Source organism: Megachile rotundata, chromosome 14, assembly GCF_050947335.1.
Source record: "Megachile rotundata isolate GNS110a chromosome 14, iyMegRotu1, whole genome shotgun sequence".
Taxonomy (NCBI): Eukaryota; Metazoa; Arthropoda; class Insecta; order Hymenoptera; family Megachilidae; genus Megachile; species Megachile rotundata.
The window spans coordinates 13,193,655-13,221,112 of NC_134996.1; the positions used below are offsets into that span (position 1 = coordinate 13,193,655).

General features: G+C 42.9%; 1 protein-coding gene across 2 annotated transcripts in view; it reads left to right on the forward strand.

Moving 5' to 3' along the window:
• The first annotated feature begins 6,925 nt into the window (after positions 1-6,925).
• The window catches only part of Nlg3 (Neuroligin 3), a 266,900-nt gene continuing 246,367 nt past the window's right edge, over positions 6,926-27,458 (forward strand). The window contains exon 1 of one of the 2 annotated variants that reach the window (XM_076539725.1): positions 6,926-8,777. In XM_076539725.1, the coding sequence (XP_076395840.1) occupies positions 8,390-8,777 (388 nt within the window). In that variant the 5' untranslated portion in view covers positions 6,926-8,389. The remainder of the gene's footprint in view (positions 8,778-27,458) is intronic. The other variant, XM_076539723.1, reaches the window with a different exon arrangement.

Below are 27,458 nucleotides of genomic sequence, written 5' to 3' on the forward strand. Positions count from 1 at the left end.
CTCTCTATTTTTACTCTTTGTACGAATGAAGTTGAATTAAACTTAAAAGCGTTTCAACCACTATAATCACATATGTGTTATTCCACGTATGTTTCACATGTGATTCACACGTGTCACATTTATTATAAGTTTCTACATGACGTATTTGACAAACGGTATGTCCATCTTTTATAATAATGAATATGGCTGTTCATTTTAGCTCAGACTTGATCATATTAAACTTTATACACGCGTTAGCAGATATCTTAATACAGAAAGGGTTATACCGCTTCAAAGAGGCCAAGAGGATTTGCATGACAGAAATTCGTACATGTACCACGATTAAATTTTCACTTAAATTTCATTTAAATCCCCGTATTCAGCGTTTGAGAGAAAGAACGTAATCTGTCCTTAATACGGAACGCTACACGGACTTCTGGATGTTAATATCTGTCTAGAAAATAGATTATACGACCTTTTGCGGACCGTGCTTATGTTGTATCCGAAATGTTCGTCTAGACTCATAAAATCCACGTTATCTCGTAAACAACCGTGTTACCCGTTGTTTTCCTCTTATTAATCCTCCTTCAATATTTCAAACGATTTCACTGCGTCGTATCTCACTGGAACTGCTATCGTAAACGATTCTCTAACGTAAACAAGAGTTTCGTGCGGTGATGGAAAACTCGAGGGTGTGATGCATGGATGTGCAATTGGGGAAAATTGTGGGCAGTCAATTTTTCTGGAAAACTTCAGATTTCTGTATTCTATAAATTCTTCAAGATCCAAATGTCCAACTCTTGCTAATTTTTAAATTTCTAAATTTGTGAATCTCCAAAGACATATCCCTCTAACAGCTCCTCAAGAACGAGTGGTCAAAAAATTTATAAAAATGGAAAAATGCAGAATGTTCCAAGGGTGACATATCCCTCTAACACCTCCTCAAGCAGAAGTATTCTAAAAATGTATAAAAATGGAAAAATGCAGAATGTTCCAAGGGTGACACATCCCTCTAACAGCTCCTCAAGTACGAGTGGTCAAAAAATTTATAAAAGTGAAAAAATACAGAATGTTCCAAGGGTGACATATCCCTCTAACACCTCCTTAAGTACGAGTGTTCCAAAAGTTTATAAAAATGGAAAAATGCAGAATGTTCCAAGGGTGACCTATCCCTCTAACACCTCCTCAAGTGCGTCCCAAAAATTTATAAAACTAAAAAAAATGCAGAATGTTCCAAGGGTGAAGCCCAAGGTCACAGGAATCGACGAGTTATCCCCAGCGTCGTGTAACACGACAAAAAAAGTGGGAAGAAGTGGAAGAGGGTGTTTTCGGTTCACGAGGGATTTCCCGTGGATTAGCCGGACCCTGTAGTTCCCTCTCGCGGTGTTGAGGGTACGTTTTTCCGCCACAGCTATCGTTTCAACATGCTGGATATACATGTATGGCGTTGCAGGGTACACGAAGAGCTGCTTGTTCTTATTCCACGTTCGTGCCGCTCCGTCGTGGATAATCCCCGAGGTGTTTTACAGGTGTTACATTATTTTCTGTCGTCTCGCGAGATGGCCTCTCACGGAACCCGCCAACGACTCTTCATTCCTTAAATCCTTTCGTTTTACTTTCGCCTCGTTGCTCGAAATTGGTGGACACGTTTTTGCTCGTTTCTTCGTGTACCACGAGCTTTTTGCCTCATCCAAGACTTAAAACACCCTGGATGGTTCTTCACTTCTGAGTGATTCGTTAAATGCAACTATTTCAATGCGGACTTTTCAGTGCGCTAAGTGCACTGCGGAAAAACGTGGATTACTCGTTTTGTTACTATGCTTCAGACATCAAAATTAAATACCTTGCAAATTTTTTTAAATCTGCTACATCTATTAATAGAACTGTATATAAGTCAGTAAGCTTCAAACCCTATTTTTGCAAAGGGAAATCTTATTCAGAATTGCGTCCTCTATCACCCCTTTCTGAGAGTTGCACGATTTGTGAGACGCCCTGTATAATCTCTATAACAATGATATGTCTTCTTAATAATTGCAGTAAAATTATTTTGCAGTAAAAATAATTTTTGAGCATGTAAATGTTATCTGAAGTTGTCCATAAAATTCATGAGGATTTTGCAAAAAGTGTTTTCCGAATGAGCACTTGCGTACATATGAAACGTGAATATGGTTCACATCGAACCTTCTTTGAATATGGTGTACGAGCAAGTTCAAAAGTACTCAGAAAACGTGATAACGGAGCAGAAATAGTGAAAGCCGTAACAGGTAGCATCGAACGGCGAATGAAAGGAGGAAGAAAAGCTTTCATTCGCGCTGGATTTTTCCAGGATTAGCTGGATCCCGTATTATTCGCCGGCACATCCGCTAGTTTCTCCCCCAATAATGGCCCCGATGTTAACCATTTCCCCTTTTTACTTTCTTCATTTTCCTCGTAAATTTCAATGTTGCGGAATTCACCGTTCGTCGTCGTTTCATATTTATAAAGAAATAAAGATCGGTACGCCGGAAATCGAGCTCTAAAAAAGTCCCCAAAGAAAAGACCTTAACCGAGAAAACAAAATCTCGTTTACGACAGCGTTCTGTTAGTGTGGGACGCGGAGACGTCTCCAGAAGTATTTTCATAAGTAAAGGGGGAGAATCGTTTCGATATAAATTCCGTCGTAAAAGAAGAACGGGATCGAGTTATCGGGAAATTACCGAGTCCACTGTTTCCGAAAGTGTATTATGTAAAACCAGTTTTCATGAAAGCGTAGAATTTTTATACGTTTCACACTTCCGGAATACGAAAGTGTCGTTTCTGGCGAGGAGCATTGAATATTTCAGCTTAACGAATTATACAAGTACATCGATCGGGTCTTTATCAGAGAGGGGATCGCTGAGCCAAGGAAGCCGAAAGTTCCCGTCAAATTTCATCCATCGTCATGCTACACGAAGACAAATTTTGACGCGCAGGAAACGACAGCGAACGCCAAAATGTCACTGCTCTGAAAGATTTTGATAGATTGCGGATATTATCCTGAGATGCGTGGAAGTTTGTCGTGCGATCGTTACGAACCTTCTGACGAGACTACCTTTTATCAATCATGTTTATAGCAAACTGTTTGTGATTCATACGGTTACGTGGTACATGCGATGTGGGTACATTGATACCACACTTGATCTAAATATGTGTAAAGCAATTGTACATGTACAACTATTTACTTTACAATATTATAATATAGTGGCAGTTCAAGTTATGGCAATTCACGTAATTTAAGGAGAGACACAATTGATGCGATGAGCTTGATCCAAGTGACTCAAAGCTCGGTAAACCTGTGGCGAGCGTGTGGTGAGCCAGCGTTGTAAATCAGGATGTAGCGCGTGCGTTGTAATTCACCTGACAATATTTTGACAAACTCATCCACAAACTATACCCGGCAGAATTTAGCGCTTCGTTTAAATTTTAACTGGGAATAGTTGTTTGCCTTGCTGAATAGAAATTGATTGAACCCCCGATTATTTGATTCAACACCCACGGTAGATTTGAAGAATGTTTAAACCGCTATCGATCGGCCGTGTGCTCGACGAGATGTGAAGCGAGAGGACGAAGAAAGCCTCGTAAAGAACTGTCCGTTTCTAGGACAGGTCCTTTATCCTTATGGAAGGATCGCGGTAGCCTGGAATGAACCTCGTTCAGATAAATTCTTCCGCTCTCTTTTCTTCTTTTCCTAGCGCGACATCCGCCGGACAGGGTACTTTAACGAGAATGAATAAGTCATAACGATTTGAATCCATCGGGGAGTTCCAAACGTGTGAATCATAATCACGTACAGTTGCTTGTCTACTTTCGTTGATTTTCAAATATTTTCTAAACGAATTAATCGTGACGATGTTCGCTTGAAAGTCCATTAATTTCTCTGAATGAAAGGAAATTGGTGACATAAATGGCGCTAATATAGCGGGACTCAAAACCACGAAGTTCTCAAGTTATAAATAGCTAATAAATCCATCTAGTAACGAGAGAAGTCCGAAAGGGCGTTGCTGTTCGCAATTTTCGTTGAACCAGCTCGGTTAGTTGCGAATCGCAATCTCGGAAATGGCACGCGTTTCTGTCGTCCGCCCTTTGTGCGACATTCATTCGACGTCCATAAAAAAAGTGCTCGCAGCTTTGAGAAGCCCTCGCGACGTAGCTCGCTAATCGACATGAAAGGGTCAAGCAATAGGCGAGAACCACGACTTGTTTCATCAATGACAGGATTAATTCGACAAAATACTTCGGCGTCGTAAGTCAAAAATTGCGGGATCAAGAGTGCAGCTTGTAAAGTACTCGATAAGAGGAGCACTTCTTCACTCGACTGTACCGTGGCAAACTACGGTCAGGGGTCGGAGTTTATGGGGGACCATGATTTTTAGTAGCGTGAAAACTGTACGCGCCGTTTCCGCTAGGTCAAATACACGGTATAAAATTTATCGTTGAGAGAGAGCATGTATTTCTTGAGGAAAACGGTCAGATTGCTCGGTGACTCTTCCGGCGTCCAAAGGACCATAAACCAAAATTAGGAACTTAAACTTGTGTATTAATAATGTTCATTAACAATACACCGAAATTATGATCAGCCCTAATCGCTGGCAGCAACGTTCCAGAAACGTATCTCCGCTATCGCGTTACGATGTATCGCAAAACCCTGTTGCCTGAAGCGATCTGATTAAATTACGCACTGCTTTTGAGAAGCAACGACACGTAGGCTGCCAACGCCCCGCGATTTAGGGGTAGCGAGACTGACGTTAGCCTTAGGATGCGAGTTAATAGCATCGGCAAAGTTGACGCAACGGAACGCCACACCCAGGGACGATGTTAAATGCGTTCCACACCTTCGTGCCCGGAAGAATTAAGTCAGTAATTCATGAAGGGTCGTCCAACAACCACTCTCGGCCTCGTTATCTACGACGTTAAGTAAACTGCATCGTACAACCCGTCTATGCTCGACAGATTTCGCGATAACACCTTCGGGCAAAGGTACGCTGCACCCTCTCGAATTACTTGCTTCGTGCTTCTGTTTCTCTACCTTACCTCCCTTGTTATTCTTGATGCCAGCTGGGTTGTTCCTAAGTTTCAAGTGGAATTCTTGGATTCTGACGTTGAGATTAATTTTGGATGGTTATAACGTGTGGTTGTATTACCTGGGGATGGAGTATGTTGGGAGAGATGAAATTTGACGTGATTCGATATGTGTGGGAATGTAATGTGGTCCTATGTGGAACAATACAATAGTGGTGTTATAACCTCGTGATACCGAACGTGGTGATATGGCGCGTGGTGATCCAACATAGTGCGTGGTGATTCAATATGTAATACCCTAACGTATGGCAACTTAGTGCGTGGTGATCCAATATGCAATACGCTAACGTATAGCAACGTGGTGCGTAGTGATTCAATAAGTAATACCCTAACGTATAGCAACGTAGTGCGTGGTGATTCAATATGTAATACTCTAACGTATAGCAACATAGTGCGTGGTGATTCAATAAGTATAGCAACATAGTGCGTGGTGATCCAATATGTAATACCCTAACCTATAACAACTTAGTGCCTGGTAATCCATCACGTCCACCACGTAACACGTAATAGCCCAAATAGTCCATAATGTGTTATCCAACAGATAACAGTTTATTCCCTCGAATAAAATTCGAAAATTTTCCTCCTCAAATTGCCATCATTATGACGATATATTCCAGTCATTAGTCCCTTGTTTAATTCGATGCGCGTTCGCGCAAAACGCCCGAGACGCGCTGTTTTTTAAAAGGTAGCTAAACGTGCATCGAAGTTTCTTAACGAGGATAACTACGCGGTAAACTATGAAGACATGGCTGAGTACATCGTGAAACTTTGTGAGGAAACCGACCGCGCTTGTAGTCATTCTTCACTGAAATTCTCGTTAAAAAGTTTGCCATCCTGCTCGGCTGATATTCCAATTTCGCCCCGCGATCGCTTTCTTCTTTCTTCCTTCGGATCATCCAGGTAACAATATGATTTACAACTTACATTCCCGCTAAATAATTCTAGTTACTGAAATTATTTATCGTATCCATAACTGGTACATCAGGAAAACGTAGTATCTTAAAGCGGTGTAAATACAGGTACGTGATAAAAAGTCTCGAGCAACTTTCCTCGTCGAAAGAGTTAAGCTTGATTTATACGGGAGAAGTTATAAAAACATTCGTTTACTTTTTAGTTAAGTCTCCTCGCGTTTTAACCGATCCGTTACAACGTTTTGAGAGAGTTAGTCGAAATGGCTCCTAGTTTATAGAACCATACACGACCCTGTTTACAGTATAATCAGCTAGAACATACACGAGATATCATGCCTTATTTGCGAACAGTTATATGGATCTAGTTATCCACGTCCAGTTTGTCAAAAGGATCGTGGCAGTGTAAACATGATTATAACTCCGGAACAGCGTGGAATCTGATGCGTGTTTGCGTAACCTTATCCTATCGTTCTTAAGTGCTGCCAGCGATCTAGCATGTCGATCTTTTAATTTCCATAATCATGGAGGAATCTTCACTCTAGTTTCGTACTGTGCAAGCACATACCAGTTCATTCAATTAATCCGTGCAAAGATATCAAAGCGGACTTACCACTCGGTATTACATATCTGTACATAAAGTAAATCTGTATTTGTGCATCTGTGTAATTAAATTTTAACTGTTAAATCTTTCCGAATTTACTGAGCTTCGAATCGGATTAACCGGATTTGTTTACAACGAATCGCCGTCCTTCAGAAAGTAAAAGAAATTCGGTATCGTTGCTATTCCGCCGACGAAGCAGCCCGCAGGTAATTATCTTAATCACATCCGGCCTTTCGTAAGGGTCGCGCGTCGTCGCAGTAGAAACAGACAGACCGATGACGGACGGTTCGTCCCAGACACGAACCAGTTTCCCGCTTCAGTCGGCATCGATCCCCTCTGCCGTATCGACGCGTTCGCGGACTTCCGCCCATGTCCCGTTCGGTGTGGGCAGCGTTCACGCGAGGCATGCGCATCTCCTAGCGAGCGGTGTCGCTTGACGCCAGTCTGTCCGAGGTCGAAGTGACGGTAACATCGGCTGCTCTGGTTCATCGAGTTCCGCGGTCGTCGTCCCCTTCCTCCTCCCTTCATCTGGTCGCGATCCTCGGGATCTACGTGGATCCGGATCGCGTGATGCGGCTACCACGTGAGCTGGATCGCCGCGCGAACCGGGAGTGCAGTGCGTGACGGCGTGGCGGGTGTCGTATGTGGATCCGCGTGTGTCGTCGAACCATTCGCGAGCGGGTACGAGAGCGTCCAGGTGACTGGTGATCAAGTGACTGGGTCCACCGGGAAGGACCTGGCTAAGTGGGAAGGCCTCGACCCTCAGGATTTTCGAGAGATTGATCGAGTGCAGCCGGGTGAACCGTGAGGATTTCGCTTCGTGGTGTGACAGTGATTCGGTGTCGAGTGATCGGTAGGGATCGGTGATCCGCTCGAGGATATGTACAGGTCACGGCTTCCTGTTCGGGTTCGTAACGGTGAATCGTGTCTGTGCACGAAAACGGACAGGGAATGTCTGCGAGAAAGCGGAAGGGAGCAATTTGAAAAACTTTGGTCCATCTAGAGAGCTCGTGGAGGCAAGCAATAAAGCGCTCCCAAGCTGGACGCAGCTCCACGACATCCGGCTGCCTTCCCTCCGAGATCGAGTCGTAAAGATGAAGCGAACCGGTAAACGTCGGAACGGTAGCTTTCTCTTGGGCATCATTAGGGCGGGCGCTTTTTACTTGTACCGTCACATCAAGCATGCCATTAGAAATGAGATCGTCTTTTTGTAACTCGGGTAGAACGGATGGTTCGAGGAAATTTACCGATGTTCGTTCGAACCTGATGAAGCTAAGGACAATCTACTGGAACATTCTACGCTCTAGTGATTAGTGCTCTCTGACAACGGGGATTGGAAGAACGTATCGGAACTGAAGGATCTCGCGTAGAATCCGTACATCGACGGTTTACCTTCCAAAACGCTGACTCTGGAATGTCTACCGCGTGTTGACTAGTTCTGGAGGGCCGTCAGCAGGTTTCTCTCGAGCTAGACAAACAGCGCGAAAAGAGCAAACTCCGACGACCCGGTCAGACACGGAACCTCCGATCCAAGCATGAGCCAAAGCTGAACCGATCAGTGTTCGATCGAGGAATCCCTTGGATTATCCTTATTCAGCAGCCTCGAAATCGTCCTGCGACGTGGATCGTCCACTGATGCATCCTGAACGCTCGTCCGGTCCTCGTGGTAACGGGGTGAGCACGATCGCGTGCGTCCCAGCCCCAGGAGGCGGCTAGATCCCGAGGGATGAAAGCGTTCAGCGGGATCGAGTGAACCACGAGGTGGAGGCGCGGAGACGGGGTTTAAAGGGCGCGAACTAAGATGACGTCGTCGATCCTGGCGCTGCTCGGCCTCATCCTGGCTACCGCCAGCGCCGAGCTCAGCTCGAGGATCGTCAGGACAAAGTATGGGGAACTGTCGGGCGTTATCGTTACCCTCGACCGTCATCTCGAAGGGGTCGAAGTGTTTCGCGGCGTTCCGTACGCGTCACCGCCGACCGGTTCTTTGCGTTTCATGCCGCCCGTCAGCGGTGCTTTGTGGCACGGTGTCAAGGTGGCGGACAAGTTTGGCCCTGTTTGCCCACAAAGGCTGCCGAAGCTGACCGACAAGATGCCGAAGGGAAGAGTCGAGTATCTCAGGAGACTGCTACCCTATCTGACGAACCAGAGCGAGGACTGCCTCTACCTTAACATCTACGCACCGGTTCAAGGTAAGTGACTGTATACCTTTCGTGATAGTTCCGAAAGAAGAACATCACTGATGCTAATTTATCGAAGTAGCACACTTCGTTTAGCTTTTAAAGCATGAACCCTATATGTTAAGATGTGACGGTGTACTTCTTGTTTCGTTTCTAAAATGTCTGCATTTAATTCTGTAACAGACCAAGTGGAAATTCCAGCAAAAAATTCGTAGCATTCGCGACAAACAATAAACGAAAGAGGAATGTTTCTCGAAAGCGTTACGATTCTTCGACGGTAGTAGCAGTCGGTATCTTTGATCAACGGGGAAGCAAAGGAAATATTTCGCAAACCGCGTTCGTTTATTTACATCACAATATGCTTCGAAAATATTTGCTGCCTTTGTACTTTGTCCCGTGAAGCTCGTTCGATCGAGCAACCGTCTCTACTGATCTACGATGGAAAACCTAGAGAATTCTCGTCATCCTTCTGAGTTTCTACGTAGTACCTCTTCGGGGCCAGGAATTTCTTTATACCTTGCAGCTGTATTTGCCTTTATTTCGTCGAAACACGCGCGGAATTCCGCGTACAGTTCGCTGGACGGAGGATGAACGCTTGCAGATCTGCATTGCATTGGTTCCAGACGAAAGGTCCAAGGGGTTGCTATTTGCAAAAAACCTTTGAAACCATGCTAGTAAACCAAATGGATCGTTTATGCGATAGGATTCCATTTTGTGCATCAACTGTAATAGAGTAATGTTGCTCGACCGTAATCCCCAAGCGTAGCTTCGCAATAAACAAAATTACAATGCGTGGAATTGCGTGGAGTAGAATTGCAACGCGTAAAATTGTCACGGATCAAATTTCAATTAGTAGAATTTCAAGGGATCGTATTACGACGCATATAATTGCCACGGATCGAGTTCCAATTGATAAGATTTCAACGGATCGTATTACGACGCATATAATTGCCACGGATCGAGTTTCAATTGATAAGATTTCAACGTATCGCATTACATCGCGTAGAATCATAACGGGTCAAGTTACAATTGGTAGAATATCAACGGATCGTATTACAACGCATATAATTGCCACGGATCGAGTTTCAATTGATAAGATTTGAACGGATCGCATTACATCGCGTAGAATCATAACGGGTCAAGTTACAATTGGTAGAATATCAACGGATCGTATGACAAAGCATATAATTGCCACGGATCGAGTTTCAATTGGTAGAATTTCAACGGATCGCATTATATCGCGCAGAATCATAACGGGTCAAGTTACAATTGGTAGAATTTCAACAGATTTAATCAACATCTAAAATTACAGCGCAGAATAGCAGGGGCACAATTTCAATATACGTAATAGCAAGGGGTAGAATTTCGAAGCATAAAATTGCAAGGGGTGGAATTTCAACACACACAATTGCAGGGGGGGAGAATTCCAACGCATAAAATTACAACGGGTAAAATTACAATGCTTGACAATGTACCTCTCTAATATAACAACGAACGACTTTTTTCGTAAATCTCCATATTGTACACAAATTCCGTGACGCAATGTTAACACATCTGTCTTGAAAATTAAACGTCATCGTCTTTCTGTGCTCGCCAAAATAGTTGTAAAGATCGCAGACGAGCCAGTCTGTTCAGCTTTGCGCGCTTTTCCATTCTACTTTTCGCGTTTTCATTTTCAGCAGCGCGGCCCTTTGTGCTCGATGGTTGCGCCCGAGTCTTTTCGAACGACAGAAATGCATGCCAATTCTTCAACAGCTTTTCATCGATGCCCCGTCTCTGTCAAAGGACTCCCCGTTGCATTTCCGTAAGCCTAGACGGTGACACGGATTAATTTCCATGCAGAAAAAGACCAAGAGACACACTGCGACAATTTTAAATGCTTTCTTTCCTTCGGTACACGCGCGTTTCAAAAATGAACCCTGTAATCTCACATTCTTGCAATTTCTTCTTCATCTACCTACAAAGTAGGGAATAGTACAAATCCACATGGCAATTCCTAGCAAGTATCTCAAACTTCATAGTCTATTGTCAGGGACGAATAAAATCCTTTGCTGGAAATAAACATTTGTTCGTGATTAACACGGGATAAAAAAAAATCGTGTTTCTAACTCAAATTGCAATCTCCGTGTAAAAATGTTCGAATCAGAGCAGCGTTCCATGGATTCTGCGGCAACTCGTTCAACCTTTGGCCATACTATTTCAGAATAATAACCTCGCGGCGATCCATTGTCGACCCACGGAAACAAAGAATCCATGAAAACGACCATTAATTTGCCGATTTGAATGGGAAGTGTTATTTTATAGCCTGGTGTTCGCTTCTCATAAATCGCTTTGCGCCCGTGGAATTCACCTGGTCACCTCCCCTCGCCAACGCGATTCCCTTCGTTCTTTTCGCCTACCTATACTCAATTTCAATGTTTCTTTTTTATTCCGGATAGAAATGTTTCGTAAGCCATTCTGTCTTGAATAATAGGCGATTATTCTTGGGAAATGTCTGTCAGAGGTACCTATCTCGACAATAAATATGCTTACTCTTTTCTGTGGAATTTAATTTGATACACAAAAGGAATATATCGTCATTTCTCAGTTCGGAGCACCTGACAATTTGATCCTCCAATATTGTCGAATACTAACTATAGTCTTCTGAATCAAGTTTAAAATACTTTAATAGAAAAACCGAAACAGTAACTTTCGCTCGTCAAATTAAGGATCTTGCGAAACAATTTTCCGAGTCCATTCTTATCTTCCACCAATCGACATCGACTAATTCCGTTGAAAATTTAATTTCCTTTCAATTTATCGACCGAGTCCACAGTTACTCTGATCCAGAGTTGACCTCGAAAAAGTAAACCGAACAGTTTCTTTCGCGGACTGATCCACCGTCAGGCTGCTCCAGAAGGAGAGCTGTTGGTCGTTTTTCAGTGTGCAGTAGGTAAGCGATAAGCGAAGCCAAGAGGAACGCCGCGGAGGATGGAAACCGACTGGCGGATCCTTTGAAACAAATGCCCGGAACGTGTTACCCGGCATCCGTACGTACGGATGCATTTTCGGTCGGTTGAAGCGACCTGCAAACACGTATCGCGCTGGGGATTACGTATAAGTATCGTGAACGTTACAAATAAGTGGGTAGAACGAAATTGAACTAGACGGCTTTGGTAAGGCACAACCTCAACGGGACGAGGCAGCCATCCGACAGAGTTTGCGCACTCCGATGTGATCCTAGACCGACTCCGAGATTATCGCTCTACTACCTTTTCGCTAATGCGAATACATCTTTGCCTCTCAATCGGAAAGCTGCCTTTGAGGGAGCTGAAATAGATATCTCTTGCTAACTTACCTGCCACATGTGCAGTTAATTTCCTTTAAATTCAGCATGTGAGCTGTATCAGGGTTCTTTGAAGTTTTGGAATTATTTTTTTAACTGATGCGGGTAAGGGAAATCACACGGCATATTAAACTAGCCTTTATGTACCTCATCTGGTCGGTGGAAGTTTAATAGGTACACTGCGTAACGCGTGCTACACATGGGGATCCAATGTGTGATGCATCGTATTATGTATTTGGTGCATATCAGCGTGTAATGACTCAATAAGTGGTGTGTCAGTTCGAAGCGTATTGACGTAGTCATTCAATGATCCAACATGTGGTGTAACGAGTGGTGATCCAACACGTGGTACTACAGCGTGTGGTAATCTGATGCGTGGTGGTTCAGTGTGTGGTTATCTAACGTGTGATGGTCCAACACGTGGGGACCTTACATGTGGTGATCTATCGCGTGATAATTCACCACGTGGTAATCCAACGCGTGATGATCCAACACGTGGTAGTTCAACGCGTGGTAATTCGATACGTGGTAATTTGATTCCTAGTAATTCACAGCGTGGTAATTCGATACGTGGCAATTCAATACGTGGTAATTCGATGCGTGGTAATTCGACGCGTAAGACTCCAACGCGTGGTAATTCGACGCCTCGTAATTCGATGCGTAGTAGTCCAACGCGTGGTAATTCGACGCGTGGTAATTCGATACGTGGTAATTCGATGCGTGGTAATTCGACGCGTAGTACTCCAACGCGTAGTAATTCGACGCCTGGTAATTCGATACGTGGTAATTCGATGCGTGGTAATTCGACGCGTAGTACTCCAACGCGTGGTAATTCGACGCCTCGTAATTCGATGCGTAGTAGTCCAACGCGTGGTAATTCGACGCGTGGTAATTCGATACGTGGTAATTCGATGCGTGGTAATTCGACGCGTAGTACTCCAACGCGTAGTAATTCGACGCCTGGTAATTCGATACGTGGTAATTCGATGCGTGGTAATTCGACGCGTAGTACTCCAACGCGTGGTAATTCGACGCCTGGTAATTCGATGCGTGGTAGTCCAACGCGTGGTAATTCGACGCGTGGTAATTCGATACGTGGTAATTCGACGCGTGGTAATTCGATACGTGGTAACTTGACACCTAGTAGTCCAGTGCGTGGTAATTCGATGCGTGGCAATTCAACACGTAGTAATTTGATATCTAGTAGTCCAATGAGCGATAATTCATCGCGTGGTGATCCAACACGTGTTAATTCATCACGTGGTGATCCAACACATGCTGTACCAACGTGTGGTGACCCAGCTCGTAATCCAGCGTGTGTTGATCTAACATATTGTGTCAAGGTATCCACGTCATATTACCAACAATCCACTTCTTGCCCTGAAACTCCAAATAAAATGGAACAAGTCCAAGAACCTTTTCTTCCGCGCAAATCCGTCATTAAAGAAATGAAATAAGAAAGAAGCGTAACTAAGGGATGGCCAAACCAGGTCTCGTCAAAGAGAGGGGCCGTGATTAATATACAACCGGAATTAACTAGCAGCGTGAAAGGAGCATAAAGAGGAAAGTACGACATTGAATCGCGACGTTTTTCTTCGTAGAGCGGCTTTAATACGAGCCCCTTTAATCTATCTTGGTCGAGGTAATGCACGAGAACATCGTACCGTGTATTCCCGTAATTTCGTGATCGAGGAAAAGAAATTGTATTTAAATGGAGCATGGAAAATCTGGATTGCGTCGGATTAGTGTACCGTTGTTGCGTTTCGTATACCGGGAAACCTTGTTATGCTAATTCCGCTGCACATTTCTATCGTGGCCGACCGGTTGAAAACGACTTTTCAATTCTTCCCGGGAATTCTATGGTTATTTGAATGATCCTTTCGATCCGGGGCTGGTTTAGAATTACTTGGGGCGTATCGGAATTTTCGAGATCCATGTTCGATTATACCGGAGAATTGCGGGATTAGTATTCGTTGGTACAAATACATTCTCATCTTCGAATGTACAATTTAATAGGTATCCAAGATTAATTCAATACACTGACAACTGAATTATAATCCTCTCAGGTACTCTATCACTTGTTCAAACATTTAATCAAAGTGGACAATTTTTGTATCATTTTTTTTCCTGATATAAACATGTCAGTATAATTTGTAAAATGAATGAAATTGAAAAGTTCTCTCTCTTAAAATTTCATACCATTTTCTGGGTACTAAAGGAAGGAATGAACAAAACATAATAAAACTAGAATTATTAGATGAATTAGGGTTGATGTACAGGCAGCCATCAGGGAGCATGACGGCTGATGAGTGGCGAGATTAAGGTTTGACCAACCTCGTAAACGGTCTTACACACCGCGACTAATTATGAAATTTAATTAAACCGTACCCTTGCCACGATCGTGTGCGGCTTTGAAGGCGCGCGAAACAACGCTGCCATTTAACGGCGTACTAATTCAGCGTTCATTTATCTGCTGCCGCGTGAGAAAACGCGGGAGAAAGGGTCAGTGAAAACGTTCGCGTAACATCGTCGAGGTTCGCGTTTTTTAACACATTGCACGACGGCTGCGAGAGAAACGAATCCACTTGACCCAGGGTCGTGTAAATGCCAACGATGCAGGAAAAATTGGAGCAAGTGGATCAGTGCGTTTGATTCCGGGAGAAATTCGCGGGCTACGATGCAGATTTAACGTTCATACACTTTAAGAAATACTTTATGCCAGTTTTAACATGTCGAGACTCGTACACGTTTCAGATAATTAAAATTCTACGGAAATGTACCTCGTAATTCGCTTATTAAGTAATTAATGTTTATTTGTAATTCTTTTTAAGCAATTTTAATTTAACTTTGCTTAATCACATGTTGGATTATCACAAAGAAATGCAACAACATGAAATGCTATTTAACACTCTTTATCATATAACATAATTTATGTGATCAAGTTGGCTAATTAGGTTTCTAATAATTTGATAAGCTAATAATAATTATCTTCAAAAATCCCCTTCGGATTTGCCGGATAATGAGGAAGAATAATACGTTTGCTATTCTTAAATTTCCCCTGATCAAGAGGACATAAAAATTCCGTAGAGTTTACCTTCGGCAAATCTATTATCCGGATCATCCGATATACACCGGCGTGCAACAGAATTCCCGCGTAACCCCAACACTTCGGCAGCATCAAAAGAAGCAACGTTATTCCATCGAAACGAGTTCTCTCTTCGTCGAAATTGAAAAGTCCTGTCTGAGTTCTCCTCTTGCCACGTGTTTTCCTTACCACCATCGTCCCAATGTTATTCCATGAATTCTATCCGATCGTGATCCCTAAAACATCGTCCCTCTTGTTACATTGCCACTGTGACAAGTTGGCGAGTGGCAATGTATTCGATTGGAAAGTCTTTCGATATTGGGTTCACTGATGATTTAAATCTCACTGTATTACATTTGGAAAATACCTAATACTTATTAGGTACTGTAGACTATAGTTTTGTCGCATCTGTATTTATATTCACATCACAATACACCTAATTCTGACTTCAAAATCCAAACTTTCCTCTAATCATTACATACTATATTTAAATTATGGTCTACAGTTGCACAAATCTTGTAAGTAAAAACTTGCTATAAAGGTATATAAACATAGCAAGCATACGTTAACGAAGAAATAGTACCTGAAGGCGAAGGAAGCTACGAAAACAAGGTTCATGAGAAACAGTGGACCGAGAAATCCATTATAGTAGTATCGGTAAATCATTCGTTTGCCATGTATAATGCATGTTTTTCAATTGTTCCAAGGGTCGTATTCACACGACTATTCCTTCAAGCGATTTACGAGCGTCGTATTGTTCGGATTGCGGATGCTCTTCCCTTTGATCCTCGAATTTGTACAAACATCGTACAAAAAATTAGCCGTGAAATTCTGTAAACGTCTTTTTCCCGATATGTATGCAGGAAATTGAGTATCGATTCCTGAAGAAACGTTTTGCACGAAAGTTTTCATTAGAGACATTTCTTTTTATTCGATGTGACAAGACGTAGAATGATACGAACGATTCGCAATCGAGATTATTTGCTAACCTAAAAACACGAGACGGTATGAAAATTGAATCCACCTGGCATCCTTATTTTCCACGCTTTCCATTCCAGCTTTTTCCTTGCGTTACAGGCAGCAAGAAAAATATGAGAAATTGTTTCAGCGATAAAGCAAAACGTTAAAATGTTTTCATTCCTCCGCAACCGTGAATTTTTCTCCGCTTATCGTTTCGCCCGCTGCCTCTGTCTGACTATCGTCGCACCTATTCTACTTACCGGTTTCAGGCATTCAGAACGTAATTCCAGCTTAATAGCATTAATCGTTTCTCGGTACCCATTAGCGCTTTCGGACGTTCTTTTTACAAACGCCGCGAAAATTCATTTCAGGTTTAAGTAAAATCTATTAATTTTAGTCTGGATTACCGTGCGGCTAGAAATTTTGCAAATGGGCTTGCTTGCTTATCGTATCGATGCCGAACTCACGTTAAGCCGTTTCGCAATTCTCCCAAGCTGAATTGCTATTAGTAATTAAGCCATTATCGATTGTACCCGAACAGCTAATTGACTTACAGATGAACCGGGCTCGAGCTAAAGTCATGTACTTGTTTACACTTGTAACTACGCTACAATTATTACGAACAGAATGTTTACACGAATACAATGTACAAAATATAACGATTTGAATATTGAAATATCGCTAATGAACAAATAAGGATGTTCAGAAATAACACTTATAATACACCCGCCCTTTAAACCTTAAAGTAGAAATAATAACACTTTACCAAATTTAGAAAATAGGAAATCTAAGACCGTAAAATATCGCTGGCGAAATTAACGGGTAATAGAGATTGTAAGTAAACGGGAAGCCAAGGGTTTATTGCAAAATATCGTGGCTCCGGGTGCAGGCTGCAGTTGAAGCATTAAGCGACAAGGCACAAGGGAAAGCTCCCTTGTACACAATAATAATAACTTCCTTAATTTTCCGCCCATTGTCGGGAAACGTTGCAACTTGTTCGATAACTATTCTAGGGCTTTGCATTATCTAACGCTGTTCCAAGACCTGCTGCGATGTCTCCGCCTGTCTCGAGTTGGGTTTTGTTTCCGAATGTAAGCTAGAGCTGTTCGGAAACGTTTCTTCGAGAATTTCTGTATTGTGTCTTGCAAATTTTCTGTCGCCATTTTCCTCGGAGAAACTTCGGTTTCTTTAAACCCGTTAACGACGGAAGAAGTCTAATAATTCGATTAGTCGAGACTCGTTGTGTCGCTACATTGTTTCGTCTGAATTTATTATCCGATTCCGAACAAGTTACTGATCGAATAACTTGTTAAATCACTTGTTTCGTTTGAAACCAAACTCGATTGTTCGTGGAATTTTTAGTTTCAAAGTTTCGATTACCGCGTTTCAGGATTAAAGCAGAAATGTCATAACTTGATAGTTTGAGGACATACAAATATTGCAGAATGACACACACAGTTTAGGAAGTTTAGTTTCGTTAACATAGCTTAGTAGGTTAGTAGTTCGATATAGGCACCATTTTATATTAAGAAAATTGATGAAGCGTTCATGCATTTACTTGTGTCAGAAGCTTCAGTGTACCATAAGAGATTTTATGATTCGATGCGTGGTAATTCGACGCGTGGTAATTTGATATCTTGTAGTCCAATAAGTGGTAATTCGACACGTGATAATTTGATATCTAGTAGTCAAACGAGTGGAAATTCGGCGCGTGGTAATTCGATACGTGGTAATTCAACGCGTGGTAATTTGATATCTAGTAGTCGAATGAGTGGAAATTCGATACGGAGTAATTCGACGCGTGATAATTCGATACGTGGTAATTCGACACGTAGTAATTCCACGCGTGGTATTCTATGCGTGGTAATTCGACACGTGGTAATTCCACGCGTAGTAATTCGATGCGTGGTAATTCGACACGTAGTAATTCCACGAGTGGTAATTCGATACATGGTAATTCAATGCATAGTAGTTCCACGCGTGATAATTCGACGCGTGATAATTCGATACGTGGTAATTCGACACGTAGTAATTCCACGCGTGGTAATTCTATGCGTGGTAATTCGACACGTGGTAATTCCACGCGTGGTAATTCGATGCGTGGTAATTCAACACGTAGTAATTCCACGCGTGGTAATTCGATACATGGTAATTCAATGCATTGTAGTTCCACGCGTGATAATTCGATACGTGATAATTCGTCGCGTAGTAGTCCAACGCGTGATAATTCATGAAAATACGAACTCAGTTTGCAGCGTATGAAGCGTGCGTCACGAGTGACTCGGTATTGTATGTTTAACAACAATTTCGTATTCCACTAAGTTATCTCGGATGTCCAGGCATTTGTTTGTTCGATTCAACATGCAGCGAACAAATTCACTGGTCCACCACGAGATGAGTTAGATACCTCGATTAATCTTGAGTGGATACTTTGGTGGACAGGGAAACAAGGCGACAAGCCAGGAAACCATTCGGTCATGGTCGTACTCGGCTTACTGTTTAATGACTATTCTCCGGAGACCACCGCACTACACTCGGACTTGTCCTTTATCTCCAAAATCCCTTGAGGGACATGATCACCGGTCCATGTGACCAGAGTCTTGGGAAAGCTACTTTATCACCATTCCCTGTTTACTAGTTCTTGATTCTGTTTAATTACTCGCGACGGTAATTTCTTATTATCCTAACTATTTATTTCGAACTACCTCTCGCTAAAATTATTAATTTTCCTATCTTCGCTGAGAGTGCACGGTTTCGATTTGAAGTGTCTCTTGGGGGCGATTGTGTAGCGGGAAAGAAAGAGATTCTCCTCTTTCTTTTTATCAGCGAAATCACAGCGATACTCAAACTTTTATTGAAACTTTGAGGAAGAAGTTTACTCATCTTTTTTCTACAGTCCCCTTGCAATACCGAAAGAACTTCAGTCCGATGGCCGTCTTATTTCTTCTCTCAAAAGTTTGACGAATGTGTTAATAGTTTATTACTGTGTTCTGAAATCACTCTAAATATCCTTCGATTTACGTTTGATCTTTACATCCCTAAATCCCAGATCATTTCTAGCTTCGACCCCTTTCTGGATTCATATCTCCTTACATTTCTCATGTTATTTGATCTGCACAAAATCTGCATACCCTTAAAATAGCACGTAGAACCCATACGTTGTACAAGGATCAAAAATGCAAACCAAAAGGAGCTTCGTGCGGTTAATCGCGTTTAATGGTCGGATTAGGAAGCCGCACATCCGCTGAGGGATAAATTTGAAGGCATGGGCACGTAAGCTGACTTCGAAAGCTCTTTGAGACGGCGACAACCGAAAGACAACAACGTCCCCTGTGTCGAGATACCTTAATCTGTCGATAATATCGCGTCGCGTTCGATATCGTCTAACGAAGTTTGTCTAGCAACGACACGTCCCACTTTCTCTCTCTCTCTCTCCCTTCTCAAGGATTTACGAGCTGACGAAGAATCCTCGAAGCGCATTATTCCGTCCATTTTTTGCATCGACCGTGATTAATGATCGAGCGAATACCTCGTGAAGGACTTCCGCCTTAAGACGGCACGGAAAAACGTTGATGGAGCAGCTGAACGATCTGGATTTTGCTCGAAACGTCAGCTTGGATCCTAGTTTCGTTATTTGGTCTTCGGAGAAATTCTCCACGAAACTATCCACTCTCTACTTTTCTATCAGCTTTGATAGTGACCTTAAAAGGAATTTCTCCACCGACGAATCACTTCGGGGAAATTCGTGGATCATCTTCGAAATCGCATACCACATTGAATCAAGTTTTATCCTGGAGTTCAGAAGGAAAATAGCTATGGTTATTTTATTTTTGTCTTCAATATGTATTTACAAAGTCTATTTGCTTTCTAACTCGTCAGTTCTAAAATTTGCAAGTTCCAGAGTTAACTAATTACTGTAGCAATGTTCGGACGGATGAAGTTGAAATGTTATGCATACTTCCAACTAAATTACAATTAAAGTTAAGCTAAAAGATCCGAGTTTCTGAACCATCCAAAGTTGCGAGGCGTGTTAAACAAATCTGTTAATGACGAACGTTAGACAAACAGAAAGAAAAAACGTTGTGCACACAAGCGGATCGAAAAAGCTTGAATGTTGTTTGGCAAATGTATTCTTTGGACCTTAAACAAACGAAAGCGATTTGTGCAGGCGAACGGTCCCGGAAAATACGATGGCATGCGGTGACTGCGTGCAGTAAGGTGTTCGGCCAATTTAAATATTTATCTGTCCGATACTCTTTTCGCGCTTTTATCGGCCGCCTCTTACAGTGAAATCCATTACGGACCATTCGCCTACGATTCTGCAGGTGACAGCTCCATCAGCCCATACCGGATGATTGGACCCTGGAGAGTCTGCGAAGCAAGAGAAGCTTCTCGACTGGAACTTCATGCGATTCACAATGCCTTTCAATTATTCCTTACGTCTTCTTCGCCGCTTTCCATTCGGTATTTTCTCAACGCAACGATTTTCATTGGTTCCTTTGTGCTACGAGCACCGATTGTGCTCTGGTACCAATTTTTCCAGTTTGACCTACTGGTGAAGAGTGGATGACGTATTCTGCTTGTTATGGCTCGATTTTGTCCTTACAATTTTGCCACGTATCGAGTTACCACGCGTTGAATTTGCACTCAGTTGAGTACTAGATATTAAATTACCACGCGTCGAATTACCACGCGTCGAATTACCACGCGTCGAATTACCACGCGTCGAATTACCACGCGTCGAATTATCACGTATCGAATTACCACGCGTTGAATTACCACGCATCGAATTACCACGCGTCGAATTACCACGTATCGAATTACCACGCGTCGAATTACCATGCATCGAATTGCCACGCGTCGAATTACCATGCGTCGAATTGCCACGCGTCGAATTACCACGTACCGAATTACCACGCATCGAATTACCACTCATTCGACTACTAGATATCAAATTACCACGCGTCGAATTACCACGTATCGAATTACCACGCGTCGAATTACCATGCGTCGAATTGCCACGCGTCGAATTACCACGTATCGAATTACCACGCATCGAATTACCACTCATTCGACTACTAGATATCAAATTACCACGCGTCGAATTACCACGTATCGAATTACCACGCGTCGAATTACCACGCGTCGAATTATCACGTATCGAATTACCACGCGTTGAATTACCACGTACCGAACTACCACGCATTGGACTACTAGGTATTAAATTACCACGATAACGAATCAGACGAGTTAATTAAAAAGGTAGAAAGGACCCACAGACAATTTCCACAACCACACTTGTCATAAAATAATTTCTAGTTATCTACAATAACGTGAAAATTTCCTAGAGTTACATTTGGAAATTTCCGAATCGTAAAGTAGGAACTTTAGACAGAAACTAGCACTACCATTGGTAACGATACAACAGAGATTTCCTGAACTGAAATTACAGAAGCTAATGCCGAGGGAAGTTAATCGATAGCGGTATCGATCTCAAAGTGTTCGAACTCCTTCGAAGCTAGCGGACAGAGCGCAGGGTAATAAGAGACGATAATAGTCATTGTTATTTCATTAGAGAAGAGTAACGAGTGAGGTAGATGGGTTTTATTGGGTTTCTTTTAAGCCAAGGCACGTTTTGCAAGATTACGTCCCTTGGTTGTAACCGAGCCATTGTTGAATCACGCAGCACCCCTTAGCTTAAAGTACACCCTTGCGCAATTATTGCGTCGTTAAGCCCTTTGTTATCGTTTCCACCCTTTGTACTACAGATACGTAGGCATAAATTGTGTGACTTTAACTTGAATATTCAAACAAAATTAAACTTCGAAATAGATGCAGTCATTTAAAAATCCACTAAAACAATAGAACGTGAAAAATTTCATTAATGAATGGGTTCAATACTGAAAGGTTCCACTGAAAGCTACCAGGTGAATAGCTCTATCAGTTAGATCAGTGAATAGATCTATCAATAGGGGATCTAGCAATTGAAAACCCCCATTTTCTACTGATCCAATAGCGGAAGACCTCGCTAGTGGAAAATCCCAACGAAGACTCAACGAGTAGGTTCAGTGAATAGTCTCATCAGTGGAAGACATGGTCTAAAACCTCAGAATATTATGAGAATCCACATTTTCCACAAGGATACATTTAATATGCTCATAATTATTTTTCTTCGACGGTGCGCGTCGGCACGAAAACAGGCAAAGAACGAGCGAATAGGAGGAAGGAGGATGAGAGGAAAGTATAGGCAGCCGGTGGCGTGATAAAGAATTTTTGCTCTTTCTTTTCTGTACGGCGAGCACCCTGCCTTGTCCTACGGCGTTTTCATTCGACCATTCCTCGGCCCACTGGCCGTGGCAAGTCTTTTTTAATGACTGTTCCTGGTCCAAGCGAGGAGAGGCAAAGAAGAGGGGTGAAAGAGCGCTGGCTATAAGAGTTGTTCGCTTAAAGCGGCCGAGAACCATTAGGGTCGAATATCATTTTTTTTTCCCTCCTCGGTTGTCCCCGTCTCGATTCCTTACATTCTCTTTTTCTACACTTTCCTTCGCTGCCTTCCGTTTTCTCCCGATCCGCCGTAATTCAAAAAGTTTCGCCGGATTAAAAATGTGACCGGACTCCCGCCACGCAGGAGGTTCGCCGTCTTTCCTTCTTTGTCCTTCCGCTCGAGAAATTTTTTCCGCGCTCTAAAAGATCCCACTTGTTCGGTAAAGTAAAACAGTTTAATTAGGATCGGAAATCGAGAATCGATGCGCGGTCCTGAAATCGAGGATTATCGAGATTTCGCCGGGTTGCCAAGCGAGGAAAGAGACGCTCGTATTAAATCGCGAAGAGGTTCTTCCAGCAGCGAGCAAAGAGAGCCTTCAGCAAGAAGATTGCAACTCCTGCCAGATACCGTGGCGAGCTTCGTGTAATCATAAAACTCGTCGAACGCGCCCGAGGGCGAGCTCTCGAATGTTGCGAGCGTTGTTACCCGCCGAGTAAAGAGAGCTATGCCGCGTAACGAACGTTTTATTACGACAGCAACGAACAGAAGATCAAATTCATGATTTCACCAAAACGGGTTCGCCGAGTTGAGATACGATTTTTATGATCCCGTTGCTTAACAAGAACTTCATAATCTTAAAAAAGATGGGTTGTAGACATTAATAGCAAATAGCAGTGTCGTTAACCTTAAATATCACAGCATTTTAACATGTCAGAGTTTTCTCTGTTGCAGCAAGAACTGTTTCAAAATACATACTGAGTAGCAATACGAAGTTGTAGAAATGCAACATATTTTTAGCACACGTATGAAATATGCATCTTTCTGGTGAAGTCAGGTCTCATATGTTCTTTACTTTTACAAAAATGGTGCCCTTAAGAGTTAAGCACCTTTATTTTTAATAAAATAAAATGTCAGGTTTGTTCAAACACCAGAATGAATTTAAGAAGCAAGAATGCTAGTCTGAGACGTTCAAAGTCCAAATTTTTGTGGAAGTGCAATTACGCAGCACCCTTCGGCTGGCCTGTCGAGTGCATTGCTCGACGTTCGCCGCAAAATCGATAACCCAGCGTCGTGCGTCGCTTGTTTATTCGACATCCTATTTAGAAGGATCCGCGCGACAACTCGACGCTGTTAAGCCGCGGTACCGACGATTATCAACGAATTCCGATGCGGTCTGCGTGCGTACCGCTCCGGTAATCTCGTTTGAGCTCGGATAATTGCATAGCCCGTTTGTAATAATCGAAGAAAACGACTCGGTTGTCGGTCCGTATTTTCCACGTTCGAGAGCGCGAATTACGAACGAGAAGTTGCTGTTCGAACGTTCGCGGTTGCCGCTGGAAATTAACTGATATTAGTAATGGAGATCGAGAGGCAGTTCCGAGAGAACTTGAGAATGTATGGTTCCCTCGCTCAAGAATACCGGCCGCTCGTAAATTTCAACGCGGGTATTAATTCCAACGGTATAACTGGATTCCTGCGATCCTACGCGCACCAGTTTCCGAATGTCGTTCGTTTGCTGCACTACGTGTTTGGCAAAAGTGCTCTGAGCAATGAAAACTTCATTCTATCATTTTACCCTTCTGACCCTTTCATCACTTTATAAACAATTGATATTACTTTTACACTGATGTCTGTCGTGTAACTTCACTCATAAGTAGACAACGCATGTGTGATACGATAGATCATAAAGTAATTCGCTGATCACTTACAAGAATAAAAGCTATTAGAAATGGTTTCAGTAACGCCCAACATAGTTACCACTATTTTTCTAAAATTCATTAAACGCGAAGCACATCGGAAAATTGCTGAAAAACAAAATGTCAGTAAGGGTGAAGGTCTTTATTGTGAACGATTGATCGCGCACGGTGGCCGTATTGTCCCGGCAGGGGCTGGCTTCGATTTCACGGATTTTAATTAAATAGCCACGAGCTGCTGGTACGCAGCGACGCGTGGTTTTCATCGTCGAACGGCCGATAAATCAGTTTTCCAACTGCGTAACGAGAGTAATCCACGTAGCGACCCGTTAATCTTTCGGCCGTGATAAATCGTCCTGGATCTTGTCTGGTGCTTACGATCAATTTCCGACAGCGCTTACCGCTCGAGTTGCGCTTATTATTCTCCGGACGGCTCGTGTAACGTGTCCTAGAAACGATAACAACGTCTTCGTCGTGATCAGAGCTGTGCCTCGACGTAAGCCGCTACCCGCTGCAATATCAGATCCTCGTTGTCCACGTAATCCGTTTAGTATGCACCTTGTCTGACGCGCAAAAGGAGGTTTCCTGTTGTTGACGTAGAGGAGTAAATGTTCCTTAGAAATCTGCTTTATTGTCTACTCTGCTTCTCTCTTTAAATAAACTGCTTCACTAATGCTACTGTTGTACTACTTGCAAGAAACATATACGAATAGGTAGGGGTATCAAGGTTTAAAGTTAAACAGATTTGGTGACACGAGGATAAATGTAGTCACAGGAATCTAAGTGTATAGAGACATAGAAGACCTACGGAGAAAGCAATGTAGACATAGTTGTAAACATAGAAAATTGAGAATATAGAAATATCGGGTACCAATCTACCACGCATCGAATTACCACGCGTCGAATTACCAGGCACTGGACTACTAGGTATCAAATTACCACGTATCGAATTACCACGCGTTGGACTATCACGCGTTGGACTACTACGCGTCGAATTACCACGTATCGAATTACCACGCGTGGAATTACTACGCGTCGAATTACCACGCGTGGAATTACTACGCATCGAATTACCACGTATCGAATTACCACGCGTTGGACTACCACGCGTAGGACTATTGCGCGTCGAATTACTACGCGTCGAATTACCACGTATCGAATTACCACGCGTGGAACTTCTATGCATCGAATTACAATGTATCGAATTACCACGCGTGAAATTACTACGCGTCGAATTACCACGCGTAGAATTACTACGCGTGGAATTACTACGCGTCGAATTACCACGCGTCGAATTACCACGCGTGGAATTACTACGCGTGGAATTACCACGCGTAGAATTACTACGCGTGGAATTACAACGCGTCGAATTACCAAGCGTGGAATTACTACGCGTCGAATTACCACGCGTGGAATTACTACGCGTCGAATTACCACGCGTGGAATTACTACGCGTGGAATTACCACACGTAGAATTACTACGCGTGGAATTACTACGCGTCGAATTACCACGCGTGGAATTACTTCGCGTCGAGTTACCACGCGTGGAATTACTACGCGTGGAATTACTACGCGTCGAATTACCACGCGTGGAATTACTACGCGTCGAATTACCACGCGTAGAATTACTACGCGTGGAATTACTACGCGTCGAATTACCACGCGTGGAATTACTATGCATCGAATTACAACGTGTCGAGTTACCAGGCATTGAACTACTACGCGTCGAATTACCACGCATCGAATTACCACGCGTGGAATTACTACGCGTCGAATTACCACGCGTGGAATTACTACGTGTCGAATTACCACGTATCGGATTACCACGCGTGGAACTACTATGCATCGAATTACCACGCGTGGAACTACTACGTATCAAATTACCACGTGTCGAGTTACCAAGCGTTGAACTACTACGTGTCGAATTACCACGCGTTGAACTACCACCCGAAAATTGCAAAAACGTGATATTTTAGCAAAATAAATACAAGTTTGCATTCGCAAATGAACTCTGAGTAATTCCTTTGGTCGAACCGAGATTCAATTAACCACTCGATACGGTTTCCACGTTTGTTTTTGCAGAGTCATAGTTGTTTCGTTTAAACGAACGAGTCCGCACTCGACTCGAGAGGATCGAGCGAGCCGGTAGAAATTATTTTGCTCCCATTTTCCTCCGCGTCGTAATTTATTCACGCTTTGGCGACGCCAGACCGAGGACCACGTTGTTCACTTCGCAGTTGACGCCGTGCAGAGTTGGTGGTTTTATTACATTATTTAGCCTAAATTACCAAACCGACTCGATGGGATTACATCGTGTGTTTGATGTTCGACGAAGCGTGCGGCGATCATCGTTCCGGGGATGCTTGAACGTGTCCCCAGGATTGCCAACGGTGGCTCTATGGGTCTCCCTAGGAAACTTTGCAAAAAGCTATTTCCCTTTAAGCACAATGGCAGACGCTGAAGTGTAGCTGTAATGTTAAGCAGCTGCTTAACCGACTCTTTCATAAATGGAACGCCCTGATGTCGCAGCCTGTTCTCCTTTAATTTTCCTTGCTTTCTTGGCCAATTTCGGATCCGCTTTTCTATTAATTATTTATCAACCGAAAAGCTTGCGCATACATTTTTTACCGTTTAATATGAACGGTAATTTTATTCAGCTATGACGATCAGTGTAACATAAAATTTTTTCGTGTAGTTATGGACTTTTATAATGAGGAATATACGTTATTAAATATTGCGCTACATTCGCGTCGAAAAATGCTTCCTCATTTTCTGCCTCGACTTTCCTTCTTGCGTCCATAGGAGGACGCCCAAGGCGCTGATTTCCACTTAATCCATTGATCGAGGTTTCATCTCTATACTTTGAAAGGCGATTAGAGAGTCTGAGCTTCCACTTTCGCGACGCCTCGGGCAGATTGGAGCTTTCGAAGTCTTGTCTTTGTTGTTGCTCTCCTGTCTTCGACGTCTCGCGTCGAGCAGCATCGATTTAAATAATCGCTTTTTTTCTATCGAGGCTAGATCCTCTCCGCGTAATTGAGAGGAAATTCATACCGAGATTGAGCCTGGAAAGTTAAATCGAGACGAAATTACGGTTCTTTGAAATTTCCGAACTTTTGAACACTTTACCATTGGCCGCTCTATTTAA